The sequence below is a fragment of the Delphinapterus leucas genome, chromosome 1 (assembly GCF_059928025.1).
Source record: "Delphinapterus leucas isolate spDelLeu-1000000601 "Yukka" chromosome 1, BTC_Dleu_Yukka2, whole genome shotgun sequence".
Lineage (NCBI taxonomy): Eukaryota > Metazoa > Chordata > Mammalia > Artiodactyla > Monodontidae > Delphinapterus > Delphinapterus leucas.
This window is the reverse complement of record NC_143129.1, coordinates 125,223,253-125,239,320: the sequence shown is the minus strand read 5'-3', so window position 1 is coordinate 125,239,320 and position 16,068 is coordinate 125,223,253. Positions and strand designations below refer to the sequence as shown.

The 16,068-nt window shown below is 37.0% G+C and overlaps 1 protein-coding gene across 2 annotated transcripts in view; it reads right to left on the bottom strand.

The window, feature by feature from the left end:
• Window positions 1-16,068, bottom strand: part of SLC44A5 (solute carrier family 44 member 5) — a 99,014-nt gene that overhangs the window by 36,474 nt on the left and 46,472 nt on the right. For both annotated transcript variants that reach the window (XM_022581073.2, XM_022581071.2), the window contains exons 4-8: window positions 14,304-14,432; window positions 13,415-13,475; window positions 10,004-10,127; window positions 8,441-8,524; window positions 5,445-5,557 (exon numbers count right to left, since the gene is read on the bottom strand). In XM_022581073.2, coding sequence (XP_022436781.2) covers window positions 5,445-5,557; window positions 8,441-8,524; window positions 10,004-10,127; window positions 13,415-13,475; window positions 14,304-14,432 — 511 coding nt within the window. The remainder of the gene's footprint in view (window positions 1-5,444; window positions 5,558-8,440; window positions 8,525-10,003; window positions 10,128-13,414; window positions 13,476-14,303; window positions 14,433-16,068) is intronic.

Sequence of the window (16,068 nt, the reverse complement as noted above, 5' to 3'; positions counted from 1 at the left end):
AAATTGGATATTATCATTATTTTATACAAAGGTTGTTAAGCTCTACCTACACGTTTACCAATTCATTTTCTTTGCTCATCATTCTTTCTTGCATCTCATACATTTTTGTGGAATCATTTTCCTTCTTGAAGTAGGCATTCCTTTAGTATATGTCTATTTGTAAACTCTGGTTTTTACTTATCTTAAAATATCTTTATGTTACTCTTATTCTTGAAAGATAGTTTTGCTGGGTGTACAGCTGTAGGTTGACTGTTATTTTTTCTTAGCTCTTTGAAGGTATTATTCTACTTCTTTTGTTGCTGTCAAAAAGTCTGCTTCAGGGACTTCCCTGGTGGCACAGTGGTTAAGAATCCACCTGCCAATGAAGGGGACACGGGTTTGATCCCTGGTCTGGGAAGATCCCACGTGCCACGGAACAACTAAGCCCGTGCACCACAACTACTGAGCCTGCGCTCTAGAGCCCGCGAGCCACAACTACTGAGCCCACATGCCACAATTACTGAAGCCTGCGCACCTAGAGCCCATGCTCCGAAACAAGAGAAGCCACCGCAATGAGAAGCCTGCGCACCGCAATAAAGAGTAGCCCACGTTCGACGCCAACTAGAGAAAGCCCACACGCAGCAACGAAGACTCAATGCAGCCAAAAATAAAAAGAAATTTAAAATTTTATAATTAAAAAAAAAGTCTGCTTCAGCCTAATTGTTCCTTTGTATATGATCTGTCTTTTCTCTCCAGTTGTTTTAAAAGTCTTTTGTCTTTGGTCTTCTGAAGTTTCACAACAATTTCTTTCTTTTACATCATTAATTTCTTGCTCTCTAATGGGTCATTCCAAACAGTATACAAGCATGTTGTTCTTTCTCACATCTTAAAGAATAAAACAAAAGATATTCTACTTTTGACACTCTTCCCCCAATCCACTGCCCAATTACTCCCCACTGCAATAAAACTCTCCAAAATAGCCATCTATGTTGTCTATCTGCAGTTCCTCTCCTCCCATCCTCTTTCAATCCACTCTAACCAGACTTTTCTTTCTCATTATTCTACCAAAACTGCCCTCATCAGATTACCAGTGATCTCATCACATTTCTAAATCCAAGGCCTAGTCTCAATTCTCATCTTTTTTGACCTATCAGCCCCATTTGACATGGTTTATCACTCCCTCCACTTTTGTTGTTGTTTCTTGTTGTTGTTGCTGCCTTTTAACTTGGCTTCTATAACATCACCTGCTTTTAGTTTTCAAAAAAACCTGTTTTTCCTCAGGTGTCTTTGCTGGTCCCTTCTCTTCTCCCTGACCTCTTAATGTTGGAGGACCTCTGAACTCAGTCTTTGGTCCACATCTCTATGTATACCTATTTTTTTGGGTAATCTCAGCAAGTCTTATGGCTCTAGTGCTCCTGACTCCTAACTATATTTCTTTAGGCTCTCTCTTTCTAACTCCAGACTGTATATTCAACTGCCTACTTGCCATCTCCACTTTAATGCCTAATAAACATCTCAAACTCAACATGTTCAAAATTACACTTCTGATCAATCCCCTTTCTAAACCAAAAGGTTTAGAACCTTGCTCCACTCAAACCTTCCCTATCTCAGTTGATGTCAACTCCATCTCTCCAGTTGCTTGGATTAAAACCTTAGAAGTCATTCTTGACTCCTGACACTCTCTTATGAACTGCATTCAATCCATCAGGAAATTCGGTTGGTTCTACATTAAAAACCTATATGCCCATCCTTATTGCTACCACCTTGGTCTGAGCTTCCCTCATTTGGCACATGAATTACTGCAGTAACCTATTCACTGATCTCATTGCTTCTTCTCTTGCCTCACTATGGTCTCTTCTCAACACAGGGACTAAAGCTGTCATCATTTCATATCCCTTCTCTACTCAAAACCCTACCTTGCCTCCCCATTTCACTCAAAGTAAAAAGCAAGATCTTACAATATAAGTCTCTGGCCCTCCACAAATTCTATGACCTCATCTCCTATTCTCCCCTTTACTCAGTACACTCATCTACACAAGCATTCTAGCCATTTCTTAAACACGCTCCCACCTTCAGGACTTTGCACTAGCTGTACTCACTGTCTAGAACTTTTCCTTTATCTCCAATGGCTAACACCATTGCCTCCTTCAAGTGTTTTCTCAGACCTCTTCTCCAAAAGGCCTGCCCTACTAATACTGCAATTTGCTCTCCTTGCCCTACCATGATACTCTCAATCCCCCTTTATCTATTCTACATTTTCTTTTCTTCATGGCAAGAATCACCTTCTAATAGATAATATGCTTAGGCTATAAGTATCAGGAGAGTAAGAACGTTTGTCTTTTGTTTGCTGTTCTTTCTCAAGAGCCTAGAATAGTGCCTGTTACACAGCAGCTGCTCAACTAATATTTGTTGACTGAACAAATAAAAGAAAGTACAACTAGATATGGGTGTCACTTCCCTTACTCTCCTTGGTATAATTAGAGCTTCCTGTATCTTTGAATTTATACCTTTCATCAGTTCTAGAAAATTCTCAGCCAATACCTTTCAAATATGTTGATATATTTTAGGCCCTTCTCAATCTATTCTCTCTCTCTTAACCACACAATCATATTTTGTCCTCTTGTCACATTCTGCTGTATTCTGAGTAATTATTTCAGAGGTTCATCTTTCAGTTCATTAATTCTCTATTTTACTATTTAACTTATCAATTTAATTTCTAATCTAACACTATATTGCTTTGTTTTGAAAAGTTCTATTTAGTTCATCTTCATGTATGCCTGGATATTTTTGATGATTTCTTTTTTTTTAAATTGTATTTTTAATTCTTAAACATTTTATACATGATTATCTCATGTTCTGTATCAATCCATATCTGAATTCTTGGAGGCTGCAATCTGATGTTTATAGTTTCTTTTGTTTCTTTATTTTATATAAATTTATTTATCTTATATATATTTTTTGGCTGCGTTGGGTCTTCATTGCTGTGCGCAGGCTTTCTCTAGTTGTGGTGAGCGGGGACTACTCTTCGTTGTGGTGCACGGGCTTCTCATTGCAGTGGCTTCTCTTGTTGCAGAGCACGGGCTCTAGGTGCACAGGCTTCAGTAGTTGTGGCTTGTGGGCTCCAGAGCACAGGCTTACTAGTTGTGGAGCATGGGCTCAGTTGCTCCGCAGCATGTGGGATCTTCCCAGACCAAGGCTCGAAGCTGTGTCGTGGATTCTTAACCACTGCACCACCAGGGAAGCCCTCTTTTGTTTCTTGCAAAAGACCATTTCCTTGCATGTTTGGTAATCTTTCATTGTAACTCATACTTTGTTAAATTTAATCTGTGGAAACCTGGTGATCTGAATTGAAGGTGCTTTCACCTAGAGGGGATTTATATTTGTTTCTGTTGGCAAACAAAGGGTACTACCAAACTGGGGTCACTTTATACGTTTTCCAGGATCCCAGACCTACTCCAGGAGTTTCAGGTCTGACCCTCTACTCTCCTGCTGGCTCTAAGTGTCCTGACTGTAGCCCTGGTATGGTCCGCCCATAATTTCATATGTGCTTCCTGCTCGGTTCCCCACATTTTAGCTTGTGGGTTTAAAATGGTTTTCCTTTTGGGGAGATTTCCTTTACTTCTGGTAAGCTCATCAAAAAAATACATTACATCAAACAATACAATACTATTTTATGCCATTATTTCATAGCAAGAGGACCCTTCAGATTATTAATTCTTCCATACTGGTGGATGTGAAAATCTCAGCAGTGTTTTCCAATTTATTTTTCTATTGCTTTCTCACTCCTGTCCTAGTGTTTGTTTGTTTGTTTGTTTGTTTTTAAAAGTATGTTCCCTGGGCTTCAAGTCCTCTTTCCTCAATAAGATTCCTGCATAATAACAAAATAATAGATACCATTTACTGAACAATTACTATGTGCTAGGCAGCTCTCTAAGTACTTTATATACATTATTTATTAACACTCACAGATTCCTATTATACAGTTGAGGAAACTATGAATTAGAGACACTATGTACTTGCAGAGAATCACACAATTAATATGTGATGATTCTAGAACTGTGCCTTTTTCAAACTCCAAATACATATTTGTAACCATGGTGTTATATGGCCTCCCCTATATATCTCTTAATTTGTTCTGGTCAATGAGAATTGTTCACATGCTCAACCTCTAAGATGGCAAAGGAAAGGGGATATTTTGAGCTCCAAGGAGGAAAATGACTTTTAGACAAAAAGCTTTCCTGAGAGTTTCAGATTAGAGGACAGCAATTCTTGCATTCCTCTACCAGACTGACCCACCTCTTCACGGGCAGCTGCACAGGAGGAGCAGATAAGGAATAATACCTGGAAAGACGTGAACAATTGTCTAGAAACTTAATTAGGATAACGAGCAGGATAATAACAATACCCCAAGACATGCTGAGTGTTTGCTGTATTCCAGGGACCATTCTAAGATCTTTATATTCATTGTCTCATTTTACACTCACAGTCTTGTTAGATGGAGATACCATTATTGTGCTGATGTTATGGATAAGGAAACTGAGGCTTATAATCATTAAAATTTTCCAAAGTCTCCCAGTTACATTATGGAGCTGGGATTGGAACCCAAGCTAGCTACAGATTTTGCGGATTCTGCTGGTTTCTAATGCTGACATGTTTAAAGCTCTTCTTCTTTGAGTGACAAAAATAGGAAATTGTTATTTTTGGTATCTGTGACCATAAAATCTCATTGTCAATATAAATGGTGTTGTAGCAGAAATCATTCTTTTGAATAGAAACCTCTCTAACATTCATATATTGGCCCATACATTTATTAGAAGACTGAGAAGAAGCTGCCATAAGTGCCATACTGTTCGTTAGGAGAGACTTTAATTCCTTTTTTAGTATTTGCATTTTACCTGTACTGCATTTGGCAGGATTGAGTTAATAATTAGAGCTCAACCTTGAAATAAAGTAAGTCTCCATCCAATGTGTAATTCAGAATACTTGCCTCTAGAGGGTGATGGCTCATTATGGAGTACTGGCCAATTATTAAAATATGTGACAGTACCTGGATTAAAAGTTCTAAGCTGAAAGAGGAAAACAGATCAATCGCACTTCTGTTACAATGCAGACCTGGCCTTTGATCAGACAGAAAAGTTAAAGGACTCAAAGAAATTGTCTGAAATATTTTTCATTAACTTAAAAGGGATTTTTTTTTACCTCCTTCTTTATACCCATGAGGCATGAGACCAAAGGCTGGTAGAGAAAAACAGTAGAACTTTCTGATAGCACTTTTTTTTTCCAAGATAAAGAAGAAATAATAGAGACAATATATGCAAAATTAAATAATTTTTCTCAATTTAACAACTTTTGGAGGGGAATAATTAAACTCACTGCAAGGAAAATACTTTCTGGTGATTGACAATGGGGACTGAAAAGAAAAAGATTATTTTGATATTTGGTGATTTTAAGAGGGTGATACCTACCATAAGCTATAATCCCAATCACACCAAAGGTGAAGAGCCAGAAGAGGAAGCCAGCCGTGAACCTCAGGAGTATCACAAACATCCAACTGAGAAGCATGGCGATAGTCAGGCCACTGGAGGAAAAAAATGCACAACAAACACAGTGGGCCAGTGTGCTAAACACAGCAGAATGAGCACAGCAAGACAACACTTTTTTCTATTCAAAAAGATTCTTGATTATTTTACCTGGCTATAGAAACATTTATAATGTTAAAAAGTATAAATAATTTTTGCTGTTAAGATTTTCATGTGAAAGAGTAGGACCATCAGGGACTTTACACATGAATCAATTTTGTGCCTAGGTAAACTGAAGTTCAGTATCAATAGTTGTTCCAGGAAAAACCACAGTTCCTATCTGCCACAGTCCTATATTTTTCCTTCACACTTACCCACCAAGTATAAAAAGCATGGATAAAGCATATCCAGGAGGAAATTGTGCTCTTCTTGTTCTATCTACCTGGTGACTAATGAAAACCTTATGTAATATAACACTCTAGCAGTAAGGGAACAAACTTAGGGCAGAAAGACAAGCAAAATAACTGCCCCACACAGTTCCTAAATCCATGATTTTGCAGTCATTATCATTCTGGTCTAATTATCTCTAATCGTTTATGATGTCTAACCTCACTAGACATTTATTTCGGCTCCCCAGTGATCTGTGGGCCATTATTTGGAGCCGTGATAAGGCTTCTGTGTCTCCTGGGCCATGCAACTTCATCAACCAATCAACAGCATGAATATTTTCCTTCTGTTTCAATTTCTTCCTGGGGTTTGATTGAGCTACTAGAGGTACTTCTTCCCCCCCACCCCCATATATCCAGGTTAAAGTCATATTGGATTCTTCCAGGTAATTTCATCAAAGAGAACTCACTAAGATTGGAAATTTGGCTTCTGTTAAGAACTGACACCACTGGTGATATCTGCAAGCTTCCAAACAGACAGAGCTTGGCACATTGATTGAGTTTATTGTCTTCAAATATTATCTTTAAAAATAAAATATTAATAATACTGTCACTGGATAGATGACAGCATGTATCAGAGCACCTCCTCAGCTTGCAGTCTTGCAGAGCCTATGCTTTTAACTTCAGAAGCCATTCCCTTTTAAAAATCACAGATACTTTCATGCTGAAATATTCAACATAGTTGAAGAATTATTCCGTGGCATAGTCCAAGGGGGTTATTAAAAAAGGTCGGGGGGAAGAAAAGAAATATAGCTCTTTATTGTTCTGTGTTTTTAATTCCCGCATAAAAATTCTAACTGAATAAACTAAATCCCAGCATGTCAGTCTTTGGCTTTATATGTATAAAATCGATGAGAACATAAGAGTTGAAAATAAAGGGAGGTGTATATGTTCTAGCAGTTCTAGGTGTTTAGTCCCTGGGTAGAGAGCATTTCAGTGCGTGTGTTGGGAGTGAGGAGGGCAGGAGAATCTATCATAATTTACACTTTTTTCAGGTAAGAGTGGGAAAGCCAAAACAAAGGAAAAACATAGAAATTATCTAGTGATATTTGGGTCTGACAATAGGGGCACCAGTTTCCTGTCAAGTATAGACTACAATCTCTGCTATGGAGATATATCCTGAAATACACACTGAAAATAATTACTGTAATTGTTTAAGACAAAGCATCAAAATGAGTAAAATCTGATAAAACTATCTAGCTTTATAGCTCCAAAAACTACTCACTAGTATTTTACACACAGTGCAATTTTGACTTTATTAAGCACCTTATAGTTAAATATATCTATCTTGTTCCCCTAGTATTTTTATAACTGTTCCACATTTTCTATGCATCTCTATGGTCCGAGAACCATACCAGGAGTTAGGAAAATAAAGATGAGTTAGACATAGTTACCATAGTAAAGAGTTCATAGTTTATCAGAGGGAAAGAGTCAGGTAAATAAAACACAAGACAGTGGTGCTATATGGAAGACAGGTATGTGTGTTTATATATAGGTATGTACACACACACACACACACACACACACACACAATGACCATGAGGAACACAGAGGGGCAAGTAATTTACTATAGCTGGGGAAGTCAAGAAAGACATCATAGATGACACAAAAGCTGATTTTAGATAATGAGATGGGGTTGCCCAGGACACAAGGAAGGATATGCTAGGAAAGAGAATAGAATGTGCAAAAACATGGGGGTTTGACAGTCCAGGGATAGGCATGCTATTTGATGTGTTTAGAATACAGGGTTAATCCAGAAACATGCATGGAGATAAATCTGGGAAACTAAGTTGGGCCAGATTGTAAGGGGCTTTGTAAGTATCTGAAGAAGTTTTCACTTTATTCTTTGATCACCAGGGAATCATAGATGCTTTTAGGGTACTTAGGGTACAAGAAGGTGGCACAAGAGCCAGATAGTAATGACAGCCTTAGGCATATCAAAACATGTACCTGCTCCAGAAGAGTGACTACATTTTCCTTTATGTTTCAGAAATGCAAATCTTATGTCTGAAAATTTAAAATCTCCTCCTCCCTTCAAATGTCTTTTTCAGCGTCTCTTAAGTACAGTGACTTTGATGATGATGATAACAAACATTATGTGGAAGGGCTGTGTTAAAAAATAAGAATGATTCTTTGGAGGTCAAGGGGAGGACAAATGAGTACCAGAGAAATAACACTGCATCCACTGTAACGTGTGATGAAAAGCAAACATACCACAGATATGGCCCTGCGTGACTTGAAATATATGTTTATAAGAGGACTTTTACTAGTGATTTAATAAAATTAAATTTACATTCTTATAACTTTCTGCTACCACTGGGCAGATTTCCAAATATCTTTGCCTCGTCTTCACTCTGTCTGAAAAAGAAAGTGGCAGGAACTGAAATCCAAGTCAACCTTTTATTCACGACTATGAATGGGGAATTTGAAGAAAGAAATTCTACAAAGATAAAATCAGAATGGGGCTGGAGAAGAAACACCTAAGCTTTCACTTACACGAGAATCCAATACCACGTTGTTGCATAGTCTTCAAACACTTTCACTCCAATTGCCCTTGCATCAAGGACTTTATTGATACCACTGAATTCAAAGAAGGAAAAAAAATCAATTATTTTTTGACTACCACTAAACAGAAATGTTCTTGTTATGATAAAAGGGATTTGGAAGCTGCAGTTCTAAGCACATTTTTAGAAACCATTTATCACTAGTGACTCTTTTCCTAGCCACAACAATACATGAGGTGTCACTTCGTTAAACCTGCAAAGGTAGCCAGCTACAGCTGCACACAGAGGGAACGTGGCTTCCAAGAGCGATAAACAGGCCCCTCTCCAACATGTGCAACACACCCTCGGTGTTGCAGAAGCCTCACTATAAGACAAGAATTTAGATGGTAAGATCAGCTTTTAACTTTTAAAATCCATAGAGCCAATATAAAATCCATAGAGCCAAGAATGAATATGATATTTAATTCCCCTTCTTAATCTTCTGACAGCTCTGTAGCAGGAAGGCACAAAGAGGCACATACAGAAAAGTGCACCAATCGTTAGCATCCAGTTTGATGAATTATCAGAGTGAACATACTTAGAAACTACAGCATAGTCATTCTTTTCCCCCATGTGCCCCAATTACAACACCTCCCCCCTCTTCTCCTAAAGTTAACCATAATCCTGACTTTTGTGATAATACTTTCCTAGCTTGCTTTTTAGTTGTACCATTTATATATGCATCATAGGGTAATTTAATTTAGTTGTGCTTACTTTAAACTTTTTCATCAATGGAATTGTACTCTTACTTTATGATTTCTTTCACATAGCTTTATATTTGTGAAATTCATCCATGTTGCTATCATATTCTAAACACACAGGAACTGCACTATTCTACTCGGACTGCTAAAATCTTTTGAGAAAGAACAATAAATTTTTTACAATGCCTTTATTTTTTACTTTAAATTCAACAACTAAGCTATGAAATGGTACTCTGTGTGTTTATATTTGTGCACATACAAGTCTGTGTGCACCCAGGGAATTGTATTTCCCAATAACGTGGAACACCATGATGCATACAGCCAAGGGAAACAGAAAATTTACTTCACTGTAGTTAGTCCATAGAAATTCGACACAGTACTGATAGAGCAGCATCATGGTTGTTTCACCTTTCTTAAGGCCCCCTTCCCTTTAAAATATCTAGCAGTTTTATTACTTCAGTCATTTTTTAAAAATGGTGCTTTAAAAAAGCATGGGTTTTTAAAATTATGCTTATTCAAAAGTAAATTATACTAAGGTCTTGCGATCTGTTTCCTGATGTCTCATTTCTATACCTGTTGATAATGAAAGACTTAACCATTTTGAAAAACATAATTGTTCTTTCAAATTCATTCTGCTTTCTCCTTTACTTGGCTTTCTTAATGAACACATACCGAGTTCTCTAATCCACAGTGACATGGATATTTCAGAATAATACATAATTCTTCCTCCATAACCCTTAACCTTAATGGAAGTTTTAGTTTGGGGACAATAATGGGATGCATCAAAATTGAAAATGGGAGTGTAAACAACATACTTTGCAGCTGCCCTGAGTTCTACAGCATTTCTTGTCTTTCCACTTCCATCTTCAAACACTGTCTTATTTCCTACTGTTAAAGTGCCATTTTTAGTAGAAAAGTCAGGGAAACATCTCTGGAGATCTGTAAAAATAAATTAAAATTATGATAATCACTTTCTTCCTTCATGATGTCCTCCCTTTCTTAAGCCTTCTGTTATGTATAATCAAATTCTTACTAGACAATGTATAAATTGCTGAATACAGATAATTGCCCATTACTTGATAATCAGATTTTCTGATGATTCTAAGACTGACATGGAAAGCAAATACAATCATAATCTGAAGCTACATTTAAACTTGCTGATTATTTTATACATGGTATATTCATCAAGTAGCCATAAGAAGGACACACAGCACAGGTTTTATAAGAGTAATACTGATAACCTCTCTCTCATAGTAAACACATTTTAATAAAAAGGCTATATTTACTTGAATGATTGGATGAATTTATTTTGTTATTTTACAAAATTCTTAGCTAATCCTTGAGTGAAACCTTGAAAACCAGAGTTTAGTGAACATTTCCTTGGGAAATAAGAATCAGCGCAAATTTTAGGTTACTAAGACAATTGAATTTTTATTTATAAAGTCTGAATAATTTGTCTGTCTTCCAGCTCATTTACAAGTTTTTTTTAAGAGGGGCTGGAAATGGGAATTCTAAAGCTATCAAAAATGGCCCACATTTTGAAAACTAGCATTTCTGAGAAGAGTTAATTTACCATTCAATCTTCTATGTGCTTATTTTTAATTATACAGAATCCTTGACTCTTTACAAATCTTTATTACTAAAAATGTTTTAAAACCCCAATTTTAAATGAAGAGGGAGGAGCAATCAGAAATGGATAATTTTTATATTTTTTCTTACAAGAAGTATCACAGACTTGCATGGGTTCGCATGGAGTGTAAACCTGAAAATATGAAAGCAGCTGATATAGAGAAAGAAGAAATATGCCCTTGTAAAGCTTTTCCTGACTTTCCTTTTTTAAAATGGTCTGATCTACCCACCTTCATGTTCCGTAGCTTTTGTAATCGGGGTGACTGCCCTCTCTCTCTCCTGCTCTTCCCTGGCAAATCTGACATAGTAGCCTCTACCAGATGCTTCCATTCCCTCTCAATCCAACTGTATTTCTGTCTCCACCTCTCCATGCAAATTAGCCTCCCAGTGATCCCAGTGACCTCCTAGTTGCCAAAACCTCCAAATCTTTTAGTCTTCATCCTGCTTGAACCCATTACCTAGCACAGTGCTTGGTACATAGTGGAACTCAGTAAGTATCTGCTGTTGAATGAATTAACTTTCTCTTGAATGAGTCTTTGACATGGGAGACAACCCCTGCCTTTCAAAACTCTCTTCCCTTGGTTTACAGGCCCAGGTTCTCTCCTGCTTTCCCTTCTTCCTTTCTGTGTACTTTCTCTTTCTCCTCCTTCAACATGACTGTTCCCACGTACAGAACCCCCGAAACTTGTCCTACATATTATATCTGGGCAATAACTCATCTAGTCTGTTAGCTTTAATTACTAAATATGCTCATTATATATTTAGAAAGTAGAGAAAATTTTATGAAAGAAGATACAAAACTGTACATAGTTTTACCACCCACAGTGAACTATATTAACCTTTTGGTGCATTTCCTCCAGTCTTTCTTCTATAAGAAATTTTTTTTTTGAGAGTTATAATTATACAGTACATGAGAGGTTGTCCCTTGTTTCTTTCTTATAATATTACTTATTTCCATTTATAAAATCTTTAATGAGTGAATTTTATTAGCTGCATACTATTGTTTCAAATACTATACTTAATCCTCCATTGGGGAGATACAAATGATTTCAATATTTATCTTAATGTTTCCTTCACTAGGCTGTGAAGGACTGTGCCTTACTCATTTTTGTATTCCCAATGTACATTTCATATTGTGTGATTTAACCAAACTACACTTACAAGGGCAGGACTATATGTTATACTTTTATACCTATTACATCTTCAGTGACTAATGATTCATTTTTACCGTTTTTGCATAAAAATTTGTAACATTCTTCTTTACTACAGACACTTGTTGCCCAGGACTTCCTGGTTAAATGCAGTTGCTTGCCAGGCCTACATCTTTGCTGCAGGGTTTTAATGATCCAGAGAAGACTGATGGGAGCATGTAAGACATTATGCTTGATGGTAGCTACTTCAATGGTACCTGACTTTCTACTCAAACTGATGACTGCTGTCTTTCTTCCGTTTTAAAAGAAATATGTACTCATTGTGGAAAAAACAGAGATATAGAAAAAAGAAGAAAGAGAGAAAATGGCCATAGTTTTGCCACCTCCAAAACAATCACTTAATATTTTGGCATATTTGTTTCCAATCTTTTTCTTTGAGTAGTTTTTTTTGGTTGTTGTTTATTTTAATTTATACAGGCTTGTCATAATTCATATAGTATTTTTCATCTTATGTAACATTGTAACATATACACAATACTTATAGGTAAAAATTATAAATATTTCATTTAATGAATACATCATAATTTATTTAAGCATTTCCTTGCTCTTGGATATTAGAGTATTTCCTTTTGATTTTCTTTGTCTTTTCTTTTTTTGGAACAACACTGTGATGGACATCTTTATGTAAAGTTTTTTCTCTGTTGTTAGAATTATAGCCTTAAGAAAGGAAAATGAGTGATTATTTCATTTTCTTCTAAACAGTTAAATAAAGTTTATAGGGGCTTCCCTGGTGGCGCAGTGGTTGAGAGTCCGCCTGCCGATGCAGGGGACACGGGTTCGTGCCCCGGTCCGGAAGGATCCCACATGCCACGGAGCGGCTGGGCCCGTGAGCCATGGCCACTGAGCCTGAGCATCCGAAGCCTGTGCTCCGCAATGGGAGAGGCCACAACAGCAAGAGGCCCGCGTACCACACAAAAAAATAAAGTTTATAAATTTTAAAGAAATAAAATGTTGATGCATTCAGGAGACATAGAAATATTTCAACTTTCAAATTATAAATACAAGTATATGCCCCACCCTCACTCCCCAGTGTCAATTTCTCAACAAACTTTTTGGCTGAATTCAGGGGTGGATGTGTTAGAGTGTGTCTGTGCTTATGTGTGTTCACAGAGCACCGAAGAATCAACCTGAATGGGCTTTTACAAATCAATTTTCAAACTTTTTTTTGTGTGTTTAAGCAGCCAAACCTAAAACCTCACCAAGCTCCAGTGGAACGTCCCCAGCTGGAGCCAGAATGGGCTTTATTCTTCCTAATTAACTCTGGGACCCTGGGCCAGCCATAGGACCATTCCCGGCCTCAGTTTCATCAACTGTGAAATAAGGGAATTGAATTAAATAACTTCTTGGTAGATTCTGTGTTTCTAAGGTAAAATAATAGCCACTTACAAGGTTTGCTTGGAAAAATCGCTGTTGGACAATCATCATCCAGTAAAACTTGTGTGAGAGTCTAAAATTGAAGGAAGAGTATGTTAACATTTTAAAGATGATGTGATGACAAGTTTTACTCTTGATATAAAAATTTTGTCCTTTAAAAATTCAATTCCCTAATAATCTCCTTATCCCAAATTACACCCCTAATAAGAGTAATTGTAAGATTATCACACACACATACTTGTTTGACAAACACTCTTAAATATCCTAACTGTAGTTCAATTGAATCAACAATAATAAAGTCAGACCTGCTGAAACCAAGGCATGTCTTTGAAGGTGTGTATCTTCGTCTTAGTTATATCCTTAGTCTCTAATCCTTTAATTTTTTCCTGGAAAAATGGCATCTTCTCTAATTTAGAAGCCATTACTACTAATTAACACAATAAGGCTTTAGAAATCCCTTATAAATCTTAAATCTAGGTAGTGTTTGGGGACTTTTTAAATGAGTAATTATCAAACCAGGTTTGGAAGTAAAATTCTTATTACTAAGTAGCCACGGAGCTTTATCACCACATTAATGAAATGGTGACTGCAAATGACATTTAGCTCTGAGCTCTAGACAGCAAAAAATCCAAGTAGAGAATTTGCTGGTGTCAGGGAATAGTTGATGCTAACTCACCAGACCTAACAGTCTTGTATAACACCCCAAGTCTACAAAATGATATGGTATAAATTGTGTGTGTGTGGGTTTGTATGTACATGTGCATTTGTGTTTTAATGAAATGGTACCGTTAGTAATCACTTCCAAGAAGATTTTGGAGCTTGATCCGTTACAAATGCTCATGTTACACTTGCGATTGAAACAAGGTAAATTCTTTCTAGTTTTAAGCTTAAACACACATACCTTCGCAGGCTTAAGAAGAGCAGACTTGCAGAACTGGCTGTAGTATGTCCAGTCGTTTCTGTCTTTTCTGTACATAAATTGTATTTCCATGTAGGTTAAAAATTTTTCTGGGCACTTGGAGACACAGATCTGTGAAATAAAGAAACACAATGGTGGGAACTGAATTGAGTTGAGCAAACCAAGGAATTATCTACAAGGTTAAACTTCTAAATTACCCACCACTATAAAAAAGCAAAGCACCATTTTCCATCTAAGAAACTTAAATCAATTCTCTAAACTTACTGTAAAAAATAAAATTTCATGTACTAGTATTCAACCTCTACTCCTTGCCCTTCGATGTTGGTGTTGTTAAAACAATAAGATGCTGTACAATGACAAACTTACTTTTACCTTCTCATCTGACATAACTGTAGATCTACATGCAGCTGTGAAAAATAATAGATTACACATACCTTTCACCCAGTTTTGGCCAATAGTAATAACTTGCATAACTATAGTACAATATTACAATCAGGAAACTGATATTGTTACAATCCACTAACCTTATTCAGTTTCCACCAGTTTTACATGCATTCATTTGTGTGTATGTGTGTGCAGTTCTATGCAATTTTATAATTTGTAGATTTGTGTGACATCTTCCATAGGACAGTGATGAACTTTTAATGAAATAGTTTTTCATGATTTTCTGAATTAGTAGATAAGAGCTTAATGCAAGATTAATTTCACCTGTGTAGTTTATGCATTTTTCAGGGTTAGAATCTTGCTTTCTTTCCTTTATGTGAATACAATGGTAATTTAAAACGCTCCAAACATTGATAACTTATGCCGCTAATAACTATCAGTGCCAATGAATCCTCAGAACATAATTGGAGGTTTTATTACCATAAGAAACTAACAAAATTAGGGCTATTTGTGGCAATCAATCATTATTATTGTCTTTCAGCAGCACCAGTCAAACATGGGCAGAGAGGTCACTGATGCAATTATCTTACATTAATTAACTTTGGGGGCCTATTAATGCCAAACCGGATGGCCGTGCTAGTCCACAGAGCCACCGTGGAGTGACTGCAATCCAATTAGTAACTCCACAGAGAAAGCAGAATCAGGGAAGATGCACTCTGTTGGTTTTGCTTTTGTTTGTAATAAAAAACCAAAGATCATGGGAAGCCATGAGAGTTGTAGTCAATCCTTGAACATTCCCTTCCTCCACCTTCAGTTCCTCCTTAGGAAAGGCTTCTCAGCTCTGATTTGCTCCGTCTCCCTACCGTACTTTGGTAACCATTCTCACTGACCAGATTCTAGCCCAACCCCCACTGGTAGTTAGGTAAAAACACGGCTGCTGAGGTGACATCTCTTTCCCCTTTTTTGGGTCATGTCTCTGCTACATGAGGACAATTGGTATCAACCCCACAGCTAAGGTAGTAGGTAGATAACTAAATGGGTACCTCAAAAATCTCACAGTTAATATTGTTTTGTAGCAGCAGCAGTCCAAATTCTTTTAGAAGTTTTGACAAGGTAAACAACTCATCTCCACATTCACACCTCCAGGTGCATTTTCTCTTTCTCAGTCTCTCCTACACACATATGCACACACACACACAAGCACATACACACATTCACACACCTCTAGAGGAAATATTGAAAGTCTCACAGGTATCTTTCTATGAAAACTGAAGAACTGTTTAGGGACATTCACAGCAACCAACCAACATGCTCACATTTGGAGGAAGACTGAGGTCATTGCCAATGCGAACATCAAAAGTTT